This window comes from Balaenoptera ricei, chromosome 14, assembly GCF_028023285.1.
Source record: "Balaenoptera ricei isolate mBalRic1 chromosome 14, mBalRic1.hap2, whole genome shotgun sequence".
Classification (NCBI taxonomy): Eukaryota; Metazoa; Chordata; class Mammalia; order Artiodactyla; family Balaenopteridae; genus Balaenoptera; species Balaenoptera ricei.
The window spans coordinates 80554208-80569719 of NC_082652.1; the positions used below are offsets into that span (position 1 = coordinate 80554208).

Sequence of the window (15512 nt, forward strand, 5' to 3'; positions counted from 1 at the left end):
CCCCCTCCACCACCCGCAGTCTCCACCCGTGAAGGGGCTTCCTAGTGTGTGGAAACCTTTCCTCCTTCACGGCTCCCTCCCACTAGTGCAGGTCCCATCCCTATTCTTTTGTCTCTGTTTTTTCTTTTTTCTTTTGCCCTACCCAGGTACGTGGGGAGTTTCTTGCCTTTTGGGAGGTCTGAGGTCTTCTGCCAGCGTTTAGTAGGTGTTCTGTAGGAGTTGTTCCACATGTAGATGTATTTCTGATGTATTTGTGGGGAGGAGGGTGATCTCCATGTCTTACTCCTTCGTCGTCTTGAAGGTCTCCCCCCAACACCCTTTTTTGAAACAGTATGATAAGCTGAGGTTTTTAAGTGCAAAACTATGTGGGGACACTTCTGAAGTATGTGTGCCAGGTGGAAGGGAGACTTGAAGGTTGGGTCTGTGGTCAAGCAAGTGGAAGTTTGGGGCATATTGCTATCTTCTCCCTTCACAATGCACATACCAAATTAAATTCCCCAGTACTACAAGAAATACGCCTATTTAGCTTTGACTAGGTGTTTCTCAAATATATTTCATCAGGGAACCTTTCTTATTATGACATTTATTTGTAACCTAAGAAACCCATGTTCCAAGGGACATACTTTGAGAAATGCTGCTATATGGCAAATACTGCAGTACTCAGGGTGGTGAGTTAACAACTGGGATCTGTGTTAGTGTCTCTAAGGAAATTAATAAGTGATACATTACTTCTCAAATGTTCTTTTTATAGAATGAGTATTAAGAGCAGAAATCCCACCCACCTTTTTTACAAACCACACTGATGCAGAAATGGGAAAATGCTACAAGATATTACTACATTGCTAAAAGCACACACCCTAACAATCTCACTCTCAAGCATTTTACAGATAGAATGTCAGTATAAAAAGAACAACTCTGAAAAGGTGAGACATTACTAAGTTATCTCAGATCTCTTAAAGTAGTCCTCAGAACTGCTTGAAGGGGATCCTCCCCAAATGATTGAGTTGGTGTAGCTCATTCTCTGCAGGGGGCTCCCCCGGCTCCCCTCCCCGACCAGAGAGCATCTAATATATATCGCAGAGCTCACTTGGTTCTCCCCAGAAGAGCTCCAGGAACCCGCAGCGCCTCTAGAGACAATCCCCATGCAATGCCCCGACCCCATGCCCTCTGGGCCTGCTCCATCAGAAATTACATATTTGATGGCACAGTTACGTGTCAAAAGGTGAAGGCCAAAGGAGTCCCCAGTCCACTATAGGTGTGTAAGGGTGGGGCTGGAGGTGGGGGATATATATGCTCCTAATATCTGAGTTGACTGAAATTCGGAATGAGTTTTTCATGAGAAACAGTATCATAAGTGATGAGTAGATTTTCTAGGTAAGTAGTTCAGCTCTATCATTGTTTAAATCGTTTGAGGGGATTATTGTGAGAATATACTACCGCTTATAACATTATTTCCTGAAAAACTAAAAACGCATTGTGAGTTCTAAATACAGCACATTAAAAAAAATAGTACAGAGAATTAAAGCATTCCTAAATTACAGACAGGCTGCAGATAGTTTCCTAAATCCTTAGGGTTTCCTCCAAGATTTATTCATGGTCCATGTGACATAGCATGGTTTTTTTTTGTTGTTCAATATTTTCTCAACCTGATATGCCCACTTTAATTCTTACAGCAATTCTTAATTTAAACAAATGTTAATCAGCACATGTCTTAAGTCTGGACTTGAAAATCTGGTATTTATAGTTAGAATGAAAAAGTAAGTGCCTTAAACAGAAATATATTTTACTTAAATCTTATTTATATTTTCTCTGTTTTTCAATATAAAAATATGCATTTCAAAACACTTCAAGATATTCTGATAAGCTGCGCAATAGAAAAGGCCCATCCAGTGCACTGTTCCCAGGTGAGTCTGAGGGGTCCTGTCACAGTATAGAGCAAGGCCAGCCTGTGGCTGCAGGGGCAATCCCTTGTTTTGTAAATTCACACTGACTTGAAACAATATTAAAAAGATGTGCTTCGAAAAGCAAAATAAAGATAAAGCACAGAGTACCTTTTACCATGTTGTAATAAAATATTCATTAATTCCTCCGTGTGAAAATCTGGAAAAAGATAAAAGGCAAAACTAGATATAAAAGGAAAAATAATAAGTGTTTATAAAGTCAGTTTTCTCTGACTTGTGAAAAGACTGATCAAAAATCCTTTGAGGCCACGTGAAAGTTCATGGGTTCTCCATCTGCCAATACCGTTTCAGCAGCTTCTTAGCTATCCACCTAGATTTCATATTACAGACTGCATGAGGTCTTACATTGACATCAATACGTCTCTTGTTTTTTTGTACTATAATGCTTTCGCTGGTATACCATGAAGTACTATCACAAGTCAATTATAACTATACTTCATCATAAATAGGAATTAAGAAAGTACATTTTGCCAAATTGATTTTTGAATCTCCTAAATTGTATCTGTTCACTCACCTGCCAATTTGAAAAATCTGCTAATTTGTAGAGGGCTTCCTCATCATTAATATGAATTAGTGATGCTATAACTTAATTCAAAATCAATTATTTTTTTAAAATGGGACTCAGACCAAGAAAGCTTAGCATCAGCCAAACTCTCCTGGCACACCACGGGCAAAAGGGCAACTCCACAGTGATATCTAAAGGTCACTTTATGAAAAGTCCAAATAAAAATTACTCTCAAAATATTTTGTCCATTAAAATTAGTTTATGAATAGAAATTAAACTTTAATGAGAGGACTTTGGGCCTTTGAGCTAGAATCTCACAACCAGAAAGAAAAGCAATTTTAACACTGACATGATATTTTCAGAAAGTTTAACCATTGATTTAAAGAATTCTGTTGGAATAATGCATGATAAAAGCTTTGGAAGTAAAAGTTATTGAATCTACAATTAAAAACTAATCATTTAGGGGCTTCCCTGGTGATGCAGTGGTTAAGAATCCGCCTGCCAATGTAGGGGACATGGGTTCGAGCCCTGGTCCAGGAAGATCCCACATGCCGCGGAGCAACTAAGCCCACGCGCCACGACTACTGAGCCTGCGCTCTAGAGCCCGTGAGCCACAACTACTGAGCCTGTGTGCCACAACTACTGAGCCTGTGCTCTAGAGCCCATGCTCTGCAACAAGAGAAGCCACCGCAATGAGAAACCCATGCACCGCAACGAAGAGTAGCCCCCGCTCTCTGCAACTAGAGAAAGCCTGCGCACAGCAACGAAGACCCAATGCAGCCAAAAATAAATAAATAAAATAAAATTTAAAAAACCTAATCATTTAAGTCTTTTTCCCCATGGACAAGACACAAATAACAAGCTTTTTCTGCTTTTCTATCTCCAGAAATTCCACGCTAATCCAGAAATGGAAAAAAAAAAAAAAAAAAGTGAAGGTCAAACCTGCATCTAGCTGATTGACTATGAAAACTAAAAAAGCACTAAAAAGCATAAAATAGTATTGCTGAATACTGAAGAAAAATGAAAAACACCTGCACACATTTTTCTACATATCCTGATTGTCTTTCTAATGTTGTTTAGTAGTTAGAACTACTTGCAAAACAAGTGCTGAGAGTTGATAAATATTTATGGTGCCACCTGGTGATTTACTTCATGTTCGGCCAGTGCATTGATTTTGGATGTGACCAGTACTGCCCCGTCAGGAGCACATTCTCCTCTGCATATAATACAGGAAGCTGTACAGCTGGGGACCAGAGACTGTTACAGGTGCTCTGAAACATCGGTGAGAAGAGTTGCCAACTAAAGGAAAAAATGAAAATGCAGAATGCTTTACTCTGCTTTTCCACAGACGTAACCACAACTTCATGAAAACCCTAAAGAAAATGGAAGCTCCTTTATTCCAGATAACCTGTAAATTCAGAATTCCACATATAATTTCCTTTAGATGAGCAGAGTATGTTATACATTAATATCCATCTTCTTTATGAATCCTTGATAAGATTTTAGTTGACAAGGAGAATGAGAAACAGGATCTGGATGCTGAATGACGGCTTTGGCAACATCATATGAGGTGGCTTTTGGGTCTGCCACACAGTGTGAGTTTCTTTGTTGTGAGCATCTGTGCCAGGCCATTGAGAAACACCAGAAAGATGGTCATGGACATGACAATCACGTAGTGGCTGATGCTACAGAAGGAGAAAAAGAAACATGTTACAGGCAGAGAGAACACATAAGAGGAAAAGCGTAAGATTCCTCTAACTAATATTTCTAGATGTACAGTTGATTCTTGAATAACTCAGGGATTAGGGATGCCGACCCTCTGAGCAGTCAAAAATCAGCTTATAACTTTATAGTTGGCCCTCAGCATCCAAGGTTCCTAAGTATCTATGGTTTGGCATCCTCGCATTCAACCAACCACGGATCTTGTAGTACTGTAGCATTTACTATTGAAAAAAATCCACATATAAGTGGATCCATGCAGTTCAAACCCATGTTGTTCAAGGGTCAACTGTGTAATAAAATACACAGAATTACAGAGGATACCAATGATTTTGAAATAGATATCAATATGTTAAAAAGAACAAATTTGTTGTAGAAGTAGTGATGAACATGATATTTTGAGAGAGCTCCAACAACTATAATGATATGAAAACGTCTGATTGGTATTAGTAGTGCCTGTGTCTTTGTCACCATTAGAAACTGAATTTTAAAATTTAGCTTTTAGAAAAATAAAGATAATTTCCCCCCTCTAATTCTTATATACTCTGCATAATATCCACAGACTCCCCAAGATGTCCCCAAGTTAAGTATTCTGATATTTTAGAGCATGCCATCCCATGTTTTGACATAAGTTAGAAGTACTTTGACAAAACTACCAGCCACAAAGAAAGAAAAATGTTACCCAAACTCAAATTCAGTGAAGCGAAAGTTTTAGTCAAAGAATCTAAACAAAAGAAAAGGGACACATCTCTCTATTAATCTCAGAGTCAAAGCTACTATCCCCTAGACTTCTGGAAAAAGATAGAATACTCTTAAAATTACTCAATCCCAGTTCCCATCTATCAGCAATAATAAATGTTCAGTTTTTCTTTTTAAACACAGTACATAGTACATGGCTTGATGATAAATTTGGAAATATGGAAAGAAATTTAGGACACAGATATGACAAATGTGCAACAAAGCAGAGGCTTCCTATAGTGATACTAGTACAGTATTGCCCAAGCTAAGCTTCAGTGCAGATTGGCAAGTTATTTATTCACAATGCCTATCAGAGTTGTGTTTAACTATCTAACTTCATAATAGATTCGTATCTTTTACACCCTTCAACAAAGGTGAAGGGAAGGTTCCGCAGGCCTGTAACCAAGCTGGCTTGATGAAGGGAGGTCATATTTTCTCCCCTTTCCTTTCCTCTACCCCCAACAAACGGAAGTCCTGGTGTGGGTTAAAGAAGCGCCTTCCTAAGAATGGCCCCCAGGACAAGCCCCAGGGAACTTGTCTTAGGGCATCTGGGAAGGTGCCTTTTGGGTGCATGTAAAACAGGCCGATCACAGAGAGGGACATGGAGACTAAGGGGAAAGGGAACAGCAGCCTGCAGGTCTCCCTCCCACCTTCTCAATAAATCCAGTCCAATAGGTGGGCAGCCCCCCAAAATGTCAAACTGCTGGCCCTAGGCCAACCTAGGCAAAGCTTCACTTTGCTGTCAGGTAACTGCCCCATAGGCAAGGCCCCTCAAGGCCAGGAAAGAAGGAACTCTACTGTATGCGGCTTTTATTTATTTATTTATTTTTGGTATTGTTATAAGCTTTTAAGTAAGAACCTCCAGTTGTAAAGCTTTATGGTTTGATAAGATTTCCTTTGGAAAGGCACTGATTCCTATTTAGAATCTTTCTCTAGATTCACTGGTTCATCTTGTAAAGTAAATTTGATATAGAAGATCTGGCTAATTAAAAAATAAGAATGAGAACTAGTTATGTTAGAAATCTGGTTCTGGACTAGGGTAGGCTCCTGACCTAAAAAGAAAACAATAAAATTAGATCTTTAACTGCTAGCCAAATATTAACATTAAGTTAAGATTTTTGAAACGTCTGTTTATTTTCACTGTAAAAATAATGTAATAGAATATTGGACCTGGAAATTTTTTTCTACTTAAATTTATGTGTGTATGTGTTTGTGTGTATGTGTGTTTGTATATATATTTTTTAACCCTGAATGAATATGATATAGCTCTTATCTACCACTTAATTATGTAGATTTTACAAAGCTACTTTCCAACTTTAGTAGCTACAGAGGAAATAAATCACTGATAATTATTTATTTAAAAATGAAAACAATGATAAGACATGTTTATTATTCTACAAAGCCCTTCTGGGAATAAAACTATCTAGATATTTATTTTAACAGAATGCTCTTGAACAACTCATGCCAAAATAGACAAGATTATGTTACTAAAATTATGTGAGTTATGCTGAAATTTTATCACACATAAGTTGGTAACTGGTTGACTGATCTTACTTTAAACATCTTCCAAAGTGGGGCAATTCAAGTTTATCACAGCACAGAGGTGTTAGAAAACTAGCAGCTTTAAAAAAAAAAATCAGAAAAACTTCCTTTTCCAGGAGATGGAGTAGGTGTACTTTCCCCAGTTCTTCCTGCCAAGTACAACTAAAAACTCTGGGCATTGTATATAAAAGAAACATAAGAAGACTGAACAGTGGAAAGAATACAGACAGGTTAAGGATCTTGGGACCCAAGGAATGATTACACAGTGGGTAGTTTCCTGGATTTTCTTTTTGCTGGAACAAATTGGCAAACCAGAAATGCCAATGGACATAGCCCAACCCCTCCCCCCCCCCAAACAACCCAACATGATAACAAAAGCCTACTCTCCAGCCAAAGGACAGACAAGGAATGGGGCAGGCCCAAAAGATGGAAAACTTTTAGACAGTAACTGTTCCACTTCAGCCAGAAGCCACAGAAAAAAGGGTGGTTCGGCTCCTACCTGCTCCAGCAAAGGCCGAGTGGGGAGCCTACACTTCCACCCTCACCAGGCTGTGATGAGGTACTCCAACCCCCATACATCCCTGACCCTGAACCCCCATGGCATGAGAGAACGCTGAGTAGGGAAGCTGGTACTTTCACCCAAACCTGGCAGTGACAAGCAATTCCCACTGTCTGACAGTGTCAGTGGAGACCAATGTGAGAAGCCTCGACTTGCACACCCATCCAGCAGTAATAAGGGCCCCCCTCACTGGGGTAGTATCAGAACAGGCCCAGTGGAGAGTCATTCACCTCCACCCAGAGTTAACAAGGCCATTCCCCTCCTCACTGTGATGTTAGTGGAGGTCACGTAGGGGAGCAATAAGGACTTCCAACCCTTCCTAGCCACGGAAATACCAGGGGAGGCCCAGTGGGGAACTGTAATTCCTTCCCCTGACCTGTAATAATGAGGAGACCCCTTTGGGTGTCAATGGAGGCTGAATGGGGAACCTGGATTTCTACTTCAGTCAGTCAAAAAACAGTTTGGTAGTTTCTTATAAAACTAAACATGCAACTACTGTATGACCCAGCAAGTGTACTTCTGGACATTTATCCCAAAGAAATAAAAGCTGATGTTCACAAGAATGCTTAGAGGCTTAATTCATAATAGCCCCAAACTGGAAATAACCTCAATGTTCTTCAATGGGTGAATGACTAAACAAACTGTGGTACATCCATACTACAGAATACTACTCCGAAATAAAAAGGAATGAACTACTGAAACACACAACAACCTGGATGAATCACCGGAGAATTATGCTGAGCAAAGAAAGCTAATCCCATAATGTTACATACTGTATAATTCCACACATGTAACATTCATGAAATAACAAAACTACAGAAATGAAAAAAAAGATTAATGGTTGCCAGGGGTTAAGGAGGGATGGAAGCAGGAAGGAAGTGGTTTTGCCAATAAAAGGGCAACACGAAGGATCCTGTGTTGATAGAAGCTGTTCTGTATCTTGACAATATGAATGTCAATATCCTAGGTGTTCTATAGCTTTGTTGCATGAAGTTACCCTTGGGGGTAACTGGGTAAAGGGAGTAAAGGATTTCTGTATTATTTCTTACAATCTCATGTGAACCCATAATTATCTCAAAATAAAATGTTTAATTAAAGACAACTGGCAGCTTGCAGACAACACAAAAACAGGAGGTGGGCTGGCTTGCGCTAAAGGGTCATAGATTGCTGACCTCTGCCCTAGGCTGTCAGGTCCCTGGAGGCAGGGACCATGGTCTCTGTTTCTCTCCCCATTGCATCTCTAAGGTCCAATTCAAGGCCTTGTGGGCCCTTCAATCAATATTTGTTAAATTATTAAAAATGGTAATTTGTAATTAAAAGAAATCAGAAAATCTTCTTTTGTTTTATATACCCTGGCAGATTTAACCTGGACTGAAATCAGACTCCCCTAAAATAAAAGTCATAGACATATAATCAAAATTAACTGATAAAAAACAAAATCCCAAAATATTTAAAGAAACAAAGAGTCTCTCCCAAAATGAAGTAAAACTAGCCCTAGGAGATATTAAAACATAAAGATAAATGTAATTCTGGCATTAGAATCAATAATCAGAACCAGGGAAGGGAACAGAAAGCACCGTACACTGAAGATAAAGGAAGCATCACAAAAAACTCATGACTGTTCTGGCTAGGCTCACTTTAATTTTATGGGCACAGGTGAGATTTGGTTCTCATGAATGCCTCAATTCTGACTGCACACTTCTGAATTATTTTTCTGTCTCCAAGTCAAACCATTTAACGTCCTTTCTTCTCTCCTCAAAGTTCTATCACCTTCCTCCCCTCTCAGTAGATGACTTTGCTTATTTTAGAAAACTTTATTGAGAGCTAAGAGAGAACTTCTCTTCTTGCCCCAAACCTACTAAAACACCCATATCTGTCCATATTTCTTCCTGCACCTGATCCTGTCTAAAACAAACCCCTCCACTTCTATTTTGGATCCTGTTCCAACTTTCCTACAAAAGGACTTTACTTTTGCAATGATCCCACCCCCTCTCTTATAGAGACATTTTCCCCTTCTCTAAAGTGAGCAAAGCTGTCACCACACAGATGTGTAATTTCTCTCATCCTAAAAATAAAAGAAAAACTCCCCCAAGATCCCATGGCTTCCTCTGGCACCATCCTAATTTAAGGCATTTTAAATTTGATATGTAAAACCCAGCTCTTAATTTCCCAAATCTTCCTTCATCAACCTCACTTTTCTGAGGGGCTTCTCCATCTCAGGAAATGGCTTTACCGTTCATTCACTTGGTTACTCAAGATAAAAAACCTAGGAGTCACCCTTGATTCTCACCTTTTCTTCTCCTAGCACATCCAGTCCATTAACAAATTCTACTCACCTCTCTTTCAGAATACTTTGTAAATCTAGCCTCTTGTTACCATTTTGAATCACTGCCCTAGTCGAAGCTGTCATCATCTCTAGTTTAGAATACTGCAAGAGCCTCTTAACCAATCTTCCTCTTCCCTCTCTCAATCCCTGAGTATGTTCTCCATATTGGCCAAAGTGTTGTTTCCAAATGTAAAGCGTATCAAATACTTCCCTGCTCAAGAGTCTAATGCTCTGCCTTATACTTGGAATAAATTCCTAATTCCTTACAATGACCTTCAAAGCCATAAGTGACATCAACTGTCTTTCTGAACTCTCTCCCTACCATGTTTCTCCTCACACCTTTCTCGTCACAATAACCTTCATGTTTTCAAAAGTAATGACATCGGGAAATGGTTATCATAGAAAGCCAACTTAAAAAAAAAAAAAAAACCACCCTGTATATGTTTGCATATAAATTAAGTCTAAAAGGAGATACGTCAACCTGTTGGACAGAGGTTAACTCTGAGACATTGAATTATGTGTGACTTCTTACTTTTTCTACATGCTTTCAGTATTTTCTACAATGAGCTTGTGATACGTTTCTATTTATGTGACGTTTACAAATTATGGTAGGTTTAGACATAGAACTCGTGGCCGAGCTCATAATTATCACAGAAATCTTCAACTCTCTCCAACTTCTGTTCCTCACAGGACATTTCAAAATCTGCAACGGTTCCTGAGATAAAAATCCTCAACCCAATAAGCTGGATATAATGGTCACAATTCCTCCTGTTATAAGAAGGTTCACTCCCCAACCCAGAGACTGGAGTTTGGAGTCAGAGGTGAGATGACGGATGGAGTGCAAACTGCCCAGTCTATAACCTCGAGGATCAAATCCAGGACAGCCCAATCTGACCCTGGTTCCATGGGAAGACCAGGCAAGGAGGTTAGGAGGCAGGTAGATGAAGGAAAGCCATGAGGACTGTAAAAGGTTACACTATAAAACGAATATACAGAATGTGGCCTATCCATACAATGGAACACTATTCAGCAATGAAAGGGAACAAAGTACTGATCCATGCTACAACATAAAGGAATGCCAAAAACATCACACTAACTGGAAGAAGCCAGATGTGAAAGACTACATATTGTACGATTCCATTTATTGAAATGTCCAGAATAGGCAAATCTGTAGAGACAGAAAGCAGATTAGTGGTTTCCGGGGGCCAGGTATGGGAATTGCATAGGACTGAATTAGGCACGGGAGAATTTTTTGAGTGATGGAAATATTCAAATACTAGATTGTGGTGATGGTTGCACAACTCCATAAATCTGCTGAAAATCACTGAAGTGATTTAAATCATTTAAAACCTTAAAATGGATGAATTTTATGATATATAAATTATACCTCAATAAAGCTGTAAAAAAAAAAAAAAGAAGAGATTATATTCTAGCAGATGTTTTTTCCATTAAATTTTACTATCACTTTTAGGTGTTTTAAAAAACTTTAAAATATTAAATATGACTTGATCTCTTAACAAAGTAGTTTTGTAAAACCAGAAAAGTAGGCGACCCATCCTCAAATTTAGTGACAGTCTATTTATAAAAGGTATTCCACAGATCACCTATCTCCTTGACCTGAAGTGGCCTGAAATCATGGACTCTTGGCTCAGTTAAGCTAACATCATTGGCAGGGAACAGTTGTGAAGCTCATCATCTTCATGCCATTGAGTCTAAGGCATTCAGTTTGTTATATTTTCCATCAATCAAGTCTTGGTGTCATCATAGTATAGCAGAGTTAAAGGAGCATCAAATTTCTACTTGAAATGAGTTCCGCTGTTCCCACTCTCTCCCCTTGACTTATTTTGACAGCATTTAAATCAGTAATTCTAAAGGTATACATATGAGATGGTAGAGGGACAGGGTCTGTGTGTGGAGGGGCATACAGAATCACCAGGCAGACCTGTTCAACGTGTACAATGGGTGATAAAAGGCTAATTATACTTCTCAATTAGGATAATGGGCAATAGAAGCAGGTCCTATCTGTCAGATGTACTGGGGAAGAAACAGGTTGAGAATCACTGATTTTAATAAAGCTTAGTATTCATTGTCAAGTGTAAAGATATTTTATGGCACTTATTAATTACATTTAGGAGGATATTAAAATATTACTGAACTTAATGATAAGTTTTCACTATATCTAAAGATAGAAGTGATACTTTAGTTGTCATTTATGTTTTAATAATGTATAACAATAGTGCATGTAGGAAACAAGGTGCAAATGAATACCACTATCAAACTAAAGTTCAAACTGACGATGATGACTCTTCACCTCATATCAAATACATTGAGAACATAAATTTAAATCTATGTTTTTATAGTTATGAAAATTCCCTCAAAGGAATTTTTTCTCTAGTTTAAAAATGCACTTCTCTCATTATGCAATATAAAAGGCAATACTCTGTAAAGTTTATGGCCTGCTATAAATGAAGAAACTGTGTAAAAGATCAAAAGAAGAAAATGCTAAATTATAGCTCTGTTGGCCCAACTCAGTTTCATGGCCTGGGTAGGATATTTTTCACATGGCTGGTGAAAAAAACACCTGATGCCACAAGGTTCTCCAGAAAACCACTGAAATTACACCTACGGTTTCAGGTGATCATACTGACTGGAGTGTATTCCTTTAAGAGTTTCCATTAAAGCCTGGTAAAATCTGCTCCAAAGATGCATTTTGAACATATTGGACTATACTTACAAACAGATATCCTGTCTTATGCCCTAGCAATGCAATCTTTACTTTTAAAGACACTATTATTTATTAACCTGAAACTCATAGCTGAGGAATCTCTCCAACCTATTTTGAAAACCCACTGCAGTCCCCATGACGGCACTACAGACATTACAGATACATGTCACTACAGACATTACAGATACATGTCAGACTGCATTCATGGGGGTCATTAGCCCCTAGTCCTCTCTCAAATTCTAGGACAGGTTCTCACCATTTATATATTTATAAAGCAATAAAATAGTGAGGACAAAAGGACAACATTCCACTCCTGTGAATAATAGGCATGGAATGGCTGAAGTTATTAACTGTATTACTAACACAAAGGAGTTTGGAAATAAAATTTGTCACAAAGGCAAACCACTGCAGGAGCACAATTCAAATAACCCTGGTTCCCATTAAGGAAATTCTGACAGTAAGTTTAATAATATCTGCAACATGACAAGGAACTGCTCAGCTTTTCAAATGTATATCCACATAGGAATAATTAGAAAGCCAAAACTTAAAAGCAATATTCTCACAAATAAAATGCAGGAAAAAGTAGAATAATGAAGTTTTGATAGGTGAACCTTATTATATGGTGCTTTAGTTTTGGATCTTGAAGTGTATTTTCCCACACTATCCAAGCCTTTTCCTGGCAATCAATCAGATGCTTATGAAGATGCATGAACCACTTCTGCACATTAGACCTGCGTCACATGGTTCACTGCGGCACTATATGCCATTACTGCTACACAGGATGCAAAGGAAAGATTTTAGAATTCTAACTCACCAACAAGAGCAGCAGCAGCAACGAAAACCTCACCTTGCAGCATCAACTGGGGCAATTCCACTTAGAAAGCTTAATTCCACTAACTCAGATTTCATTTTGTCTCTCCATCCCAACCTCTTCCACCTCCCCGATCCCCATCATCTTCCTTCCTTAAGTAGGCATCTTTTGTACAATACAATAAAAGACAAAGAAGACAAACAGAGCAGAGCAAGAAGATATTTCAGCAGGAAAGACTGGGAGAGGATGTGGGTAATTTATGTAGGATAGTTCAATGTTCTCAGCCTGATGAACAGAACTGAGCTCTGAAATCTGAAGTCTCTCAGAGCAAGAATCCCATTTTACCCATGGGAGTTAGACTCGTGACGATGAAGCATTGAGACTGAGATAAACTGAGGTTTAACATAACTTATTAACTGGCTATGCCTTTATTCTCTTCCCATCCACTCTGGATTTTTAATGTTGTATAGATGAGGATGTGAAGATTACACCAGGACAAAAGGCATAAACCAGGACTGCTCCAGGTAAACCTGGACATATGATCACTGTATGTGTAGGGTAGCTCTCTTTATAAAAAAATACTATTACCACAAAATATTTCTACAGCACAGTTTTTACCCTGTATAGCATTAATTAATTATATACTATTTTAATATGTAATATAAATGAAGTACAGACTGAAACACGGAGTTAACGTCCTTTTCTCATGGCTAGTGCTGCTGAGGGAGGGGTCATTAATGCATTCACAGCCTACAAGTGCTAATGCACCATTCTGTTTCCCTTGGTTTGAATGATGCTCATTGTTTGTTTTATGCCTCTGCAGTCTCTTTTTTGCTATTATTTTGTGCTCTGATGAACACTTTATTTCCCATGATGGTTGTGTAAAGGAATGCAAGGAAGAGGCCTGGAGGTACCACATGTGTGCCAAGAAGAATGTCACGCTAGATATTAAATTCAAGTTTTGCAATGGGTCAAAGCCTCTTTTAGTAACAAAAATAAAGATAGATAAACTGGACTACATCAAAATTTAAAACTTCTGTGCAAAGGACATAATCAACAGAGTGAAAAAGCAAACTACAGAATGGGAGAAAATATTTGCAAATCATATATCTGATAAGGGGTTAATGTCCAAAATACACAATGAACTCCTACCACTCAACAATAAAAAACCAAATAACTCAACTTAAAAATGGGCAAAGGACTTGATCAGATATTTTTGCCAAAGAAGACATACAAGTAGCCAACAAGCACATGAAGAATGCTCAACATCACGAACCATTAGGGAAATGCAAATCAAAACTACAACGCGATATATACTTCACACCCAACAGGGTGGCTACTATCAAAAAAAGAAAAGAAAACAAGGATTGGTGAGAATGTGGAGAAATTAGTCTTCTGCACTACTGGTAGGAATAAAATGGCACAACTGCTATGAAAAACATTATGGCAGTTCCTCAAAAGATTAAAAACAGAACTACCATATGATCCAGCATTCTCATTTCTGGGTGTGTATCTCAAAGAACTGAAAGCAGGGCCTTGAATGGATAATGAACACCCATGTTATAGCAGCATTATTCACAATAGCCAAAGGTGGGAGCAACCTACGTGCCCACTGATGGATGAATGGATAGACAAAATGTGATATACACATACAGTGGAATACTATTCAGCCTTCAAAAGGAAGGAAATTCTGATACATGCTACAACATGGATGAACCTTCAGGACATGACCCTAAGTGAAATTAGCCAGATACGAAAGGACAAATATTGTGTGATTCCACCTATACGAGGTACCTAGAGTCGCCAAACTCATAGAGACAGGAAGTAGAAAAGTGGATTCCAGGGGCTGAGGGGAAGGGAAAATGGGGAGCTGCTGTTTAATGGGTATAGAGATTCAGTTATGCAAGATGAAAAAGTTCTGGAGATTAGTTGTACAGCAATGTGAATATATTTAATAAAACTGAGCTGTACACTTGAAAATGGTTAAGGTGTTTTTTTAATGTTATGTATATATTACTATAAGTTTTTTAAATAAAAGAAAAACATTATCAAGGAAAAAGACTGTCAAAGTTGGCAATCTGGATTTAGTGCAAGGTACTATGACATGGTAACGGGCCCTGTAACATCACTGAAGCCTGGGAGGACAGACCTTGAAGGAAGCAGGAAAAAATTATGCCTGGAAGCACAGAATAACTTCAGGGATCAAAAGAGAATTGAAGCCTGACTGTTAAGGTTATGACACCAGGAGCACTTAAGGATAATGCTTAATCACCCTGACGGTGCTGGTTTAGTTAGCTCCTCCATTTCCAGACACACATTCTACCCCACCCATCACTCCATGGAATGAACTTGTATAAAAAAGGCAGTCAAGATTCTTAACTCCTAGGCAATAATTCACTTGTGGAAGTAACATCTAAAATATTAAAGCTCCAGTAGAACCAAAGTACATGGCTGCTCACTTATATGCCAACAGAATGTACACTGTAGTTTCGTATTCAAGGTTCTCCAAGTTAAGGTTCCCAAAGGCTATTTTCTGGAAATTTGTTTATCCAAAACCTAAGGTTTCTGAAATTCAACTTATTTATCACACTCCAGATGAGTAGGCATTGGGCTTTTTCACCTCTAT

The 15512-nt window shown here is 38.5% G+C and overlaps 1 protein-coding gene across 1 annotated transcript in view; it reads right to left on the bottom strand.

Moving 5' to 3' along the window:
* Positions 1-3827: 3827 nt before the first annotated feature.
* Positions 3828-15512, bottom strand: part of PIGN (phosphatidylinositol glycan anchor biosynthesis class N) — a 109104-nt gene continuing 97419 nt past the window's right edge. The window contains exon 30 of the mRNA XM_059893640.1: positions 3828-4151. Coding sequence (XP_059749623.1) covers positions 4028-4151 — 124 coding nt within the window. The 3' untranslated portion in view covers positions 3828-4027. The remainder of the gene's footprint in view (positions 4152-15512) is intronic.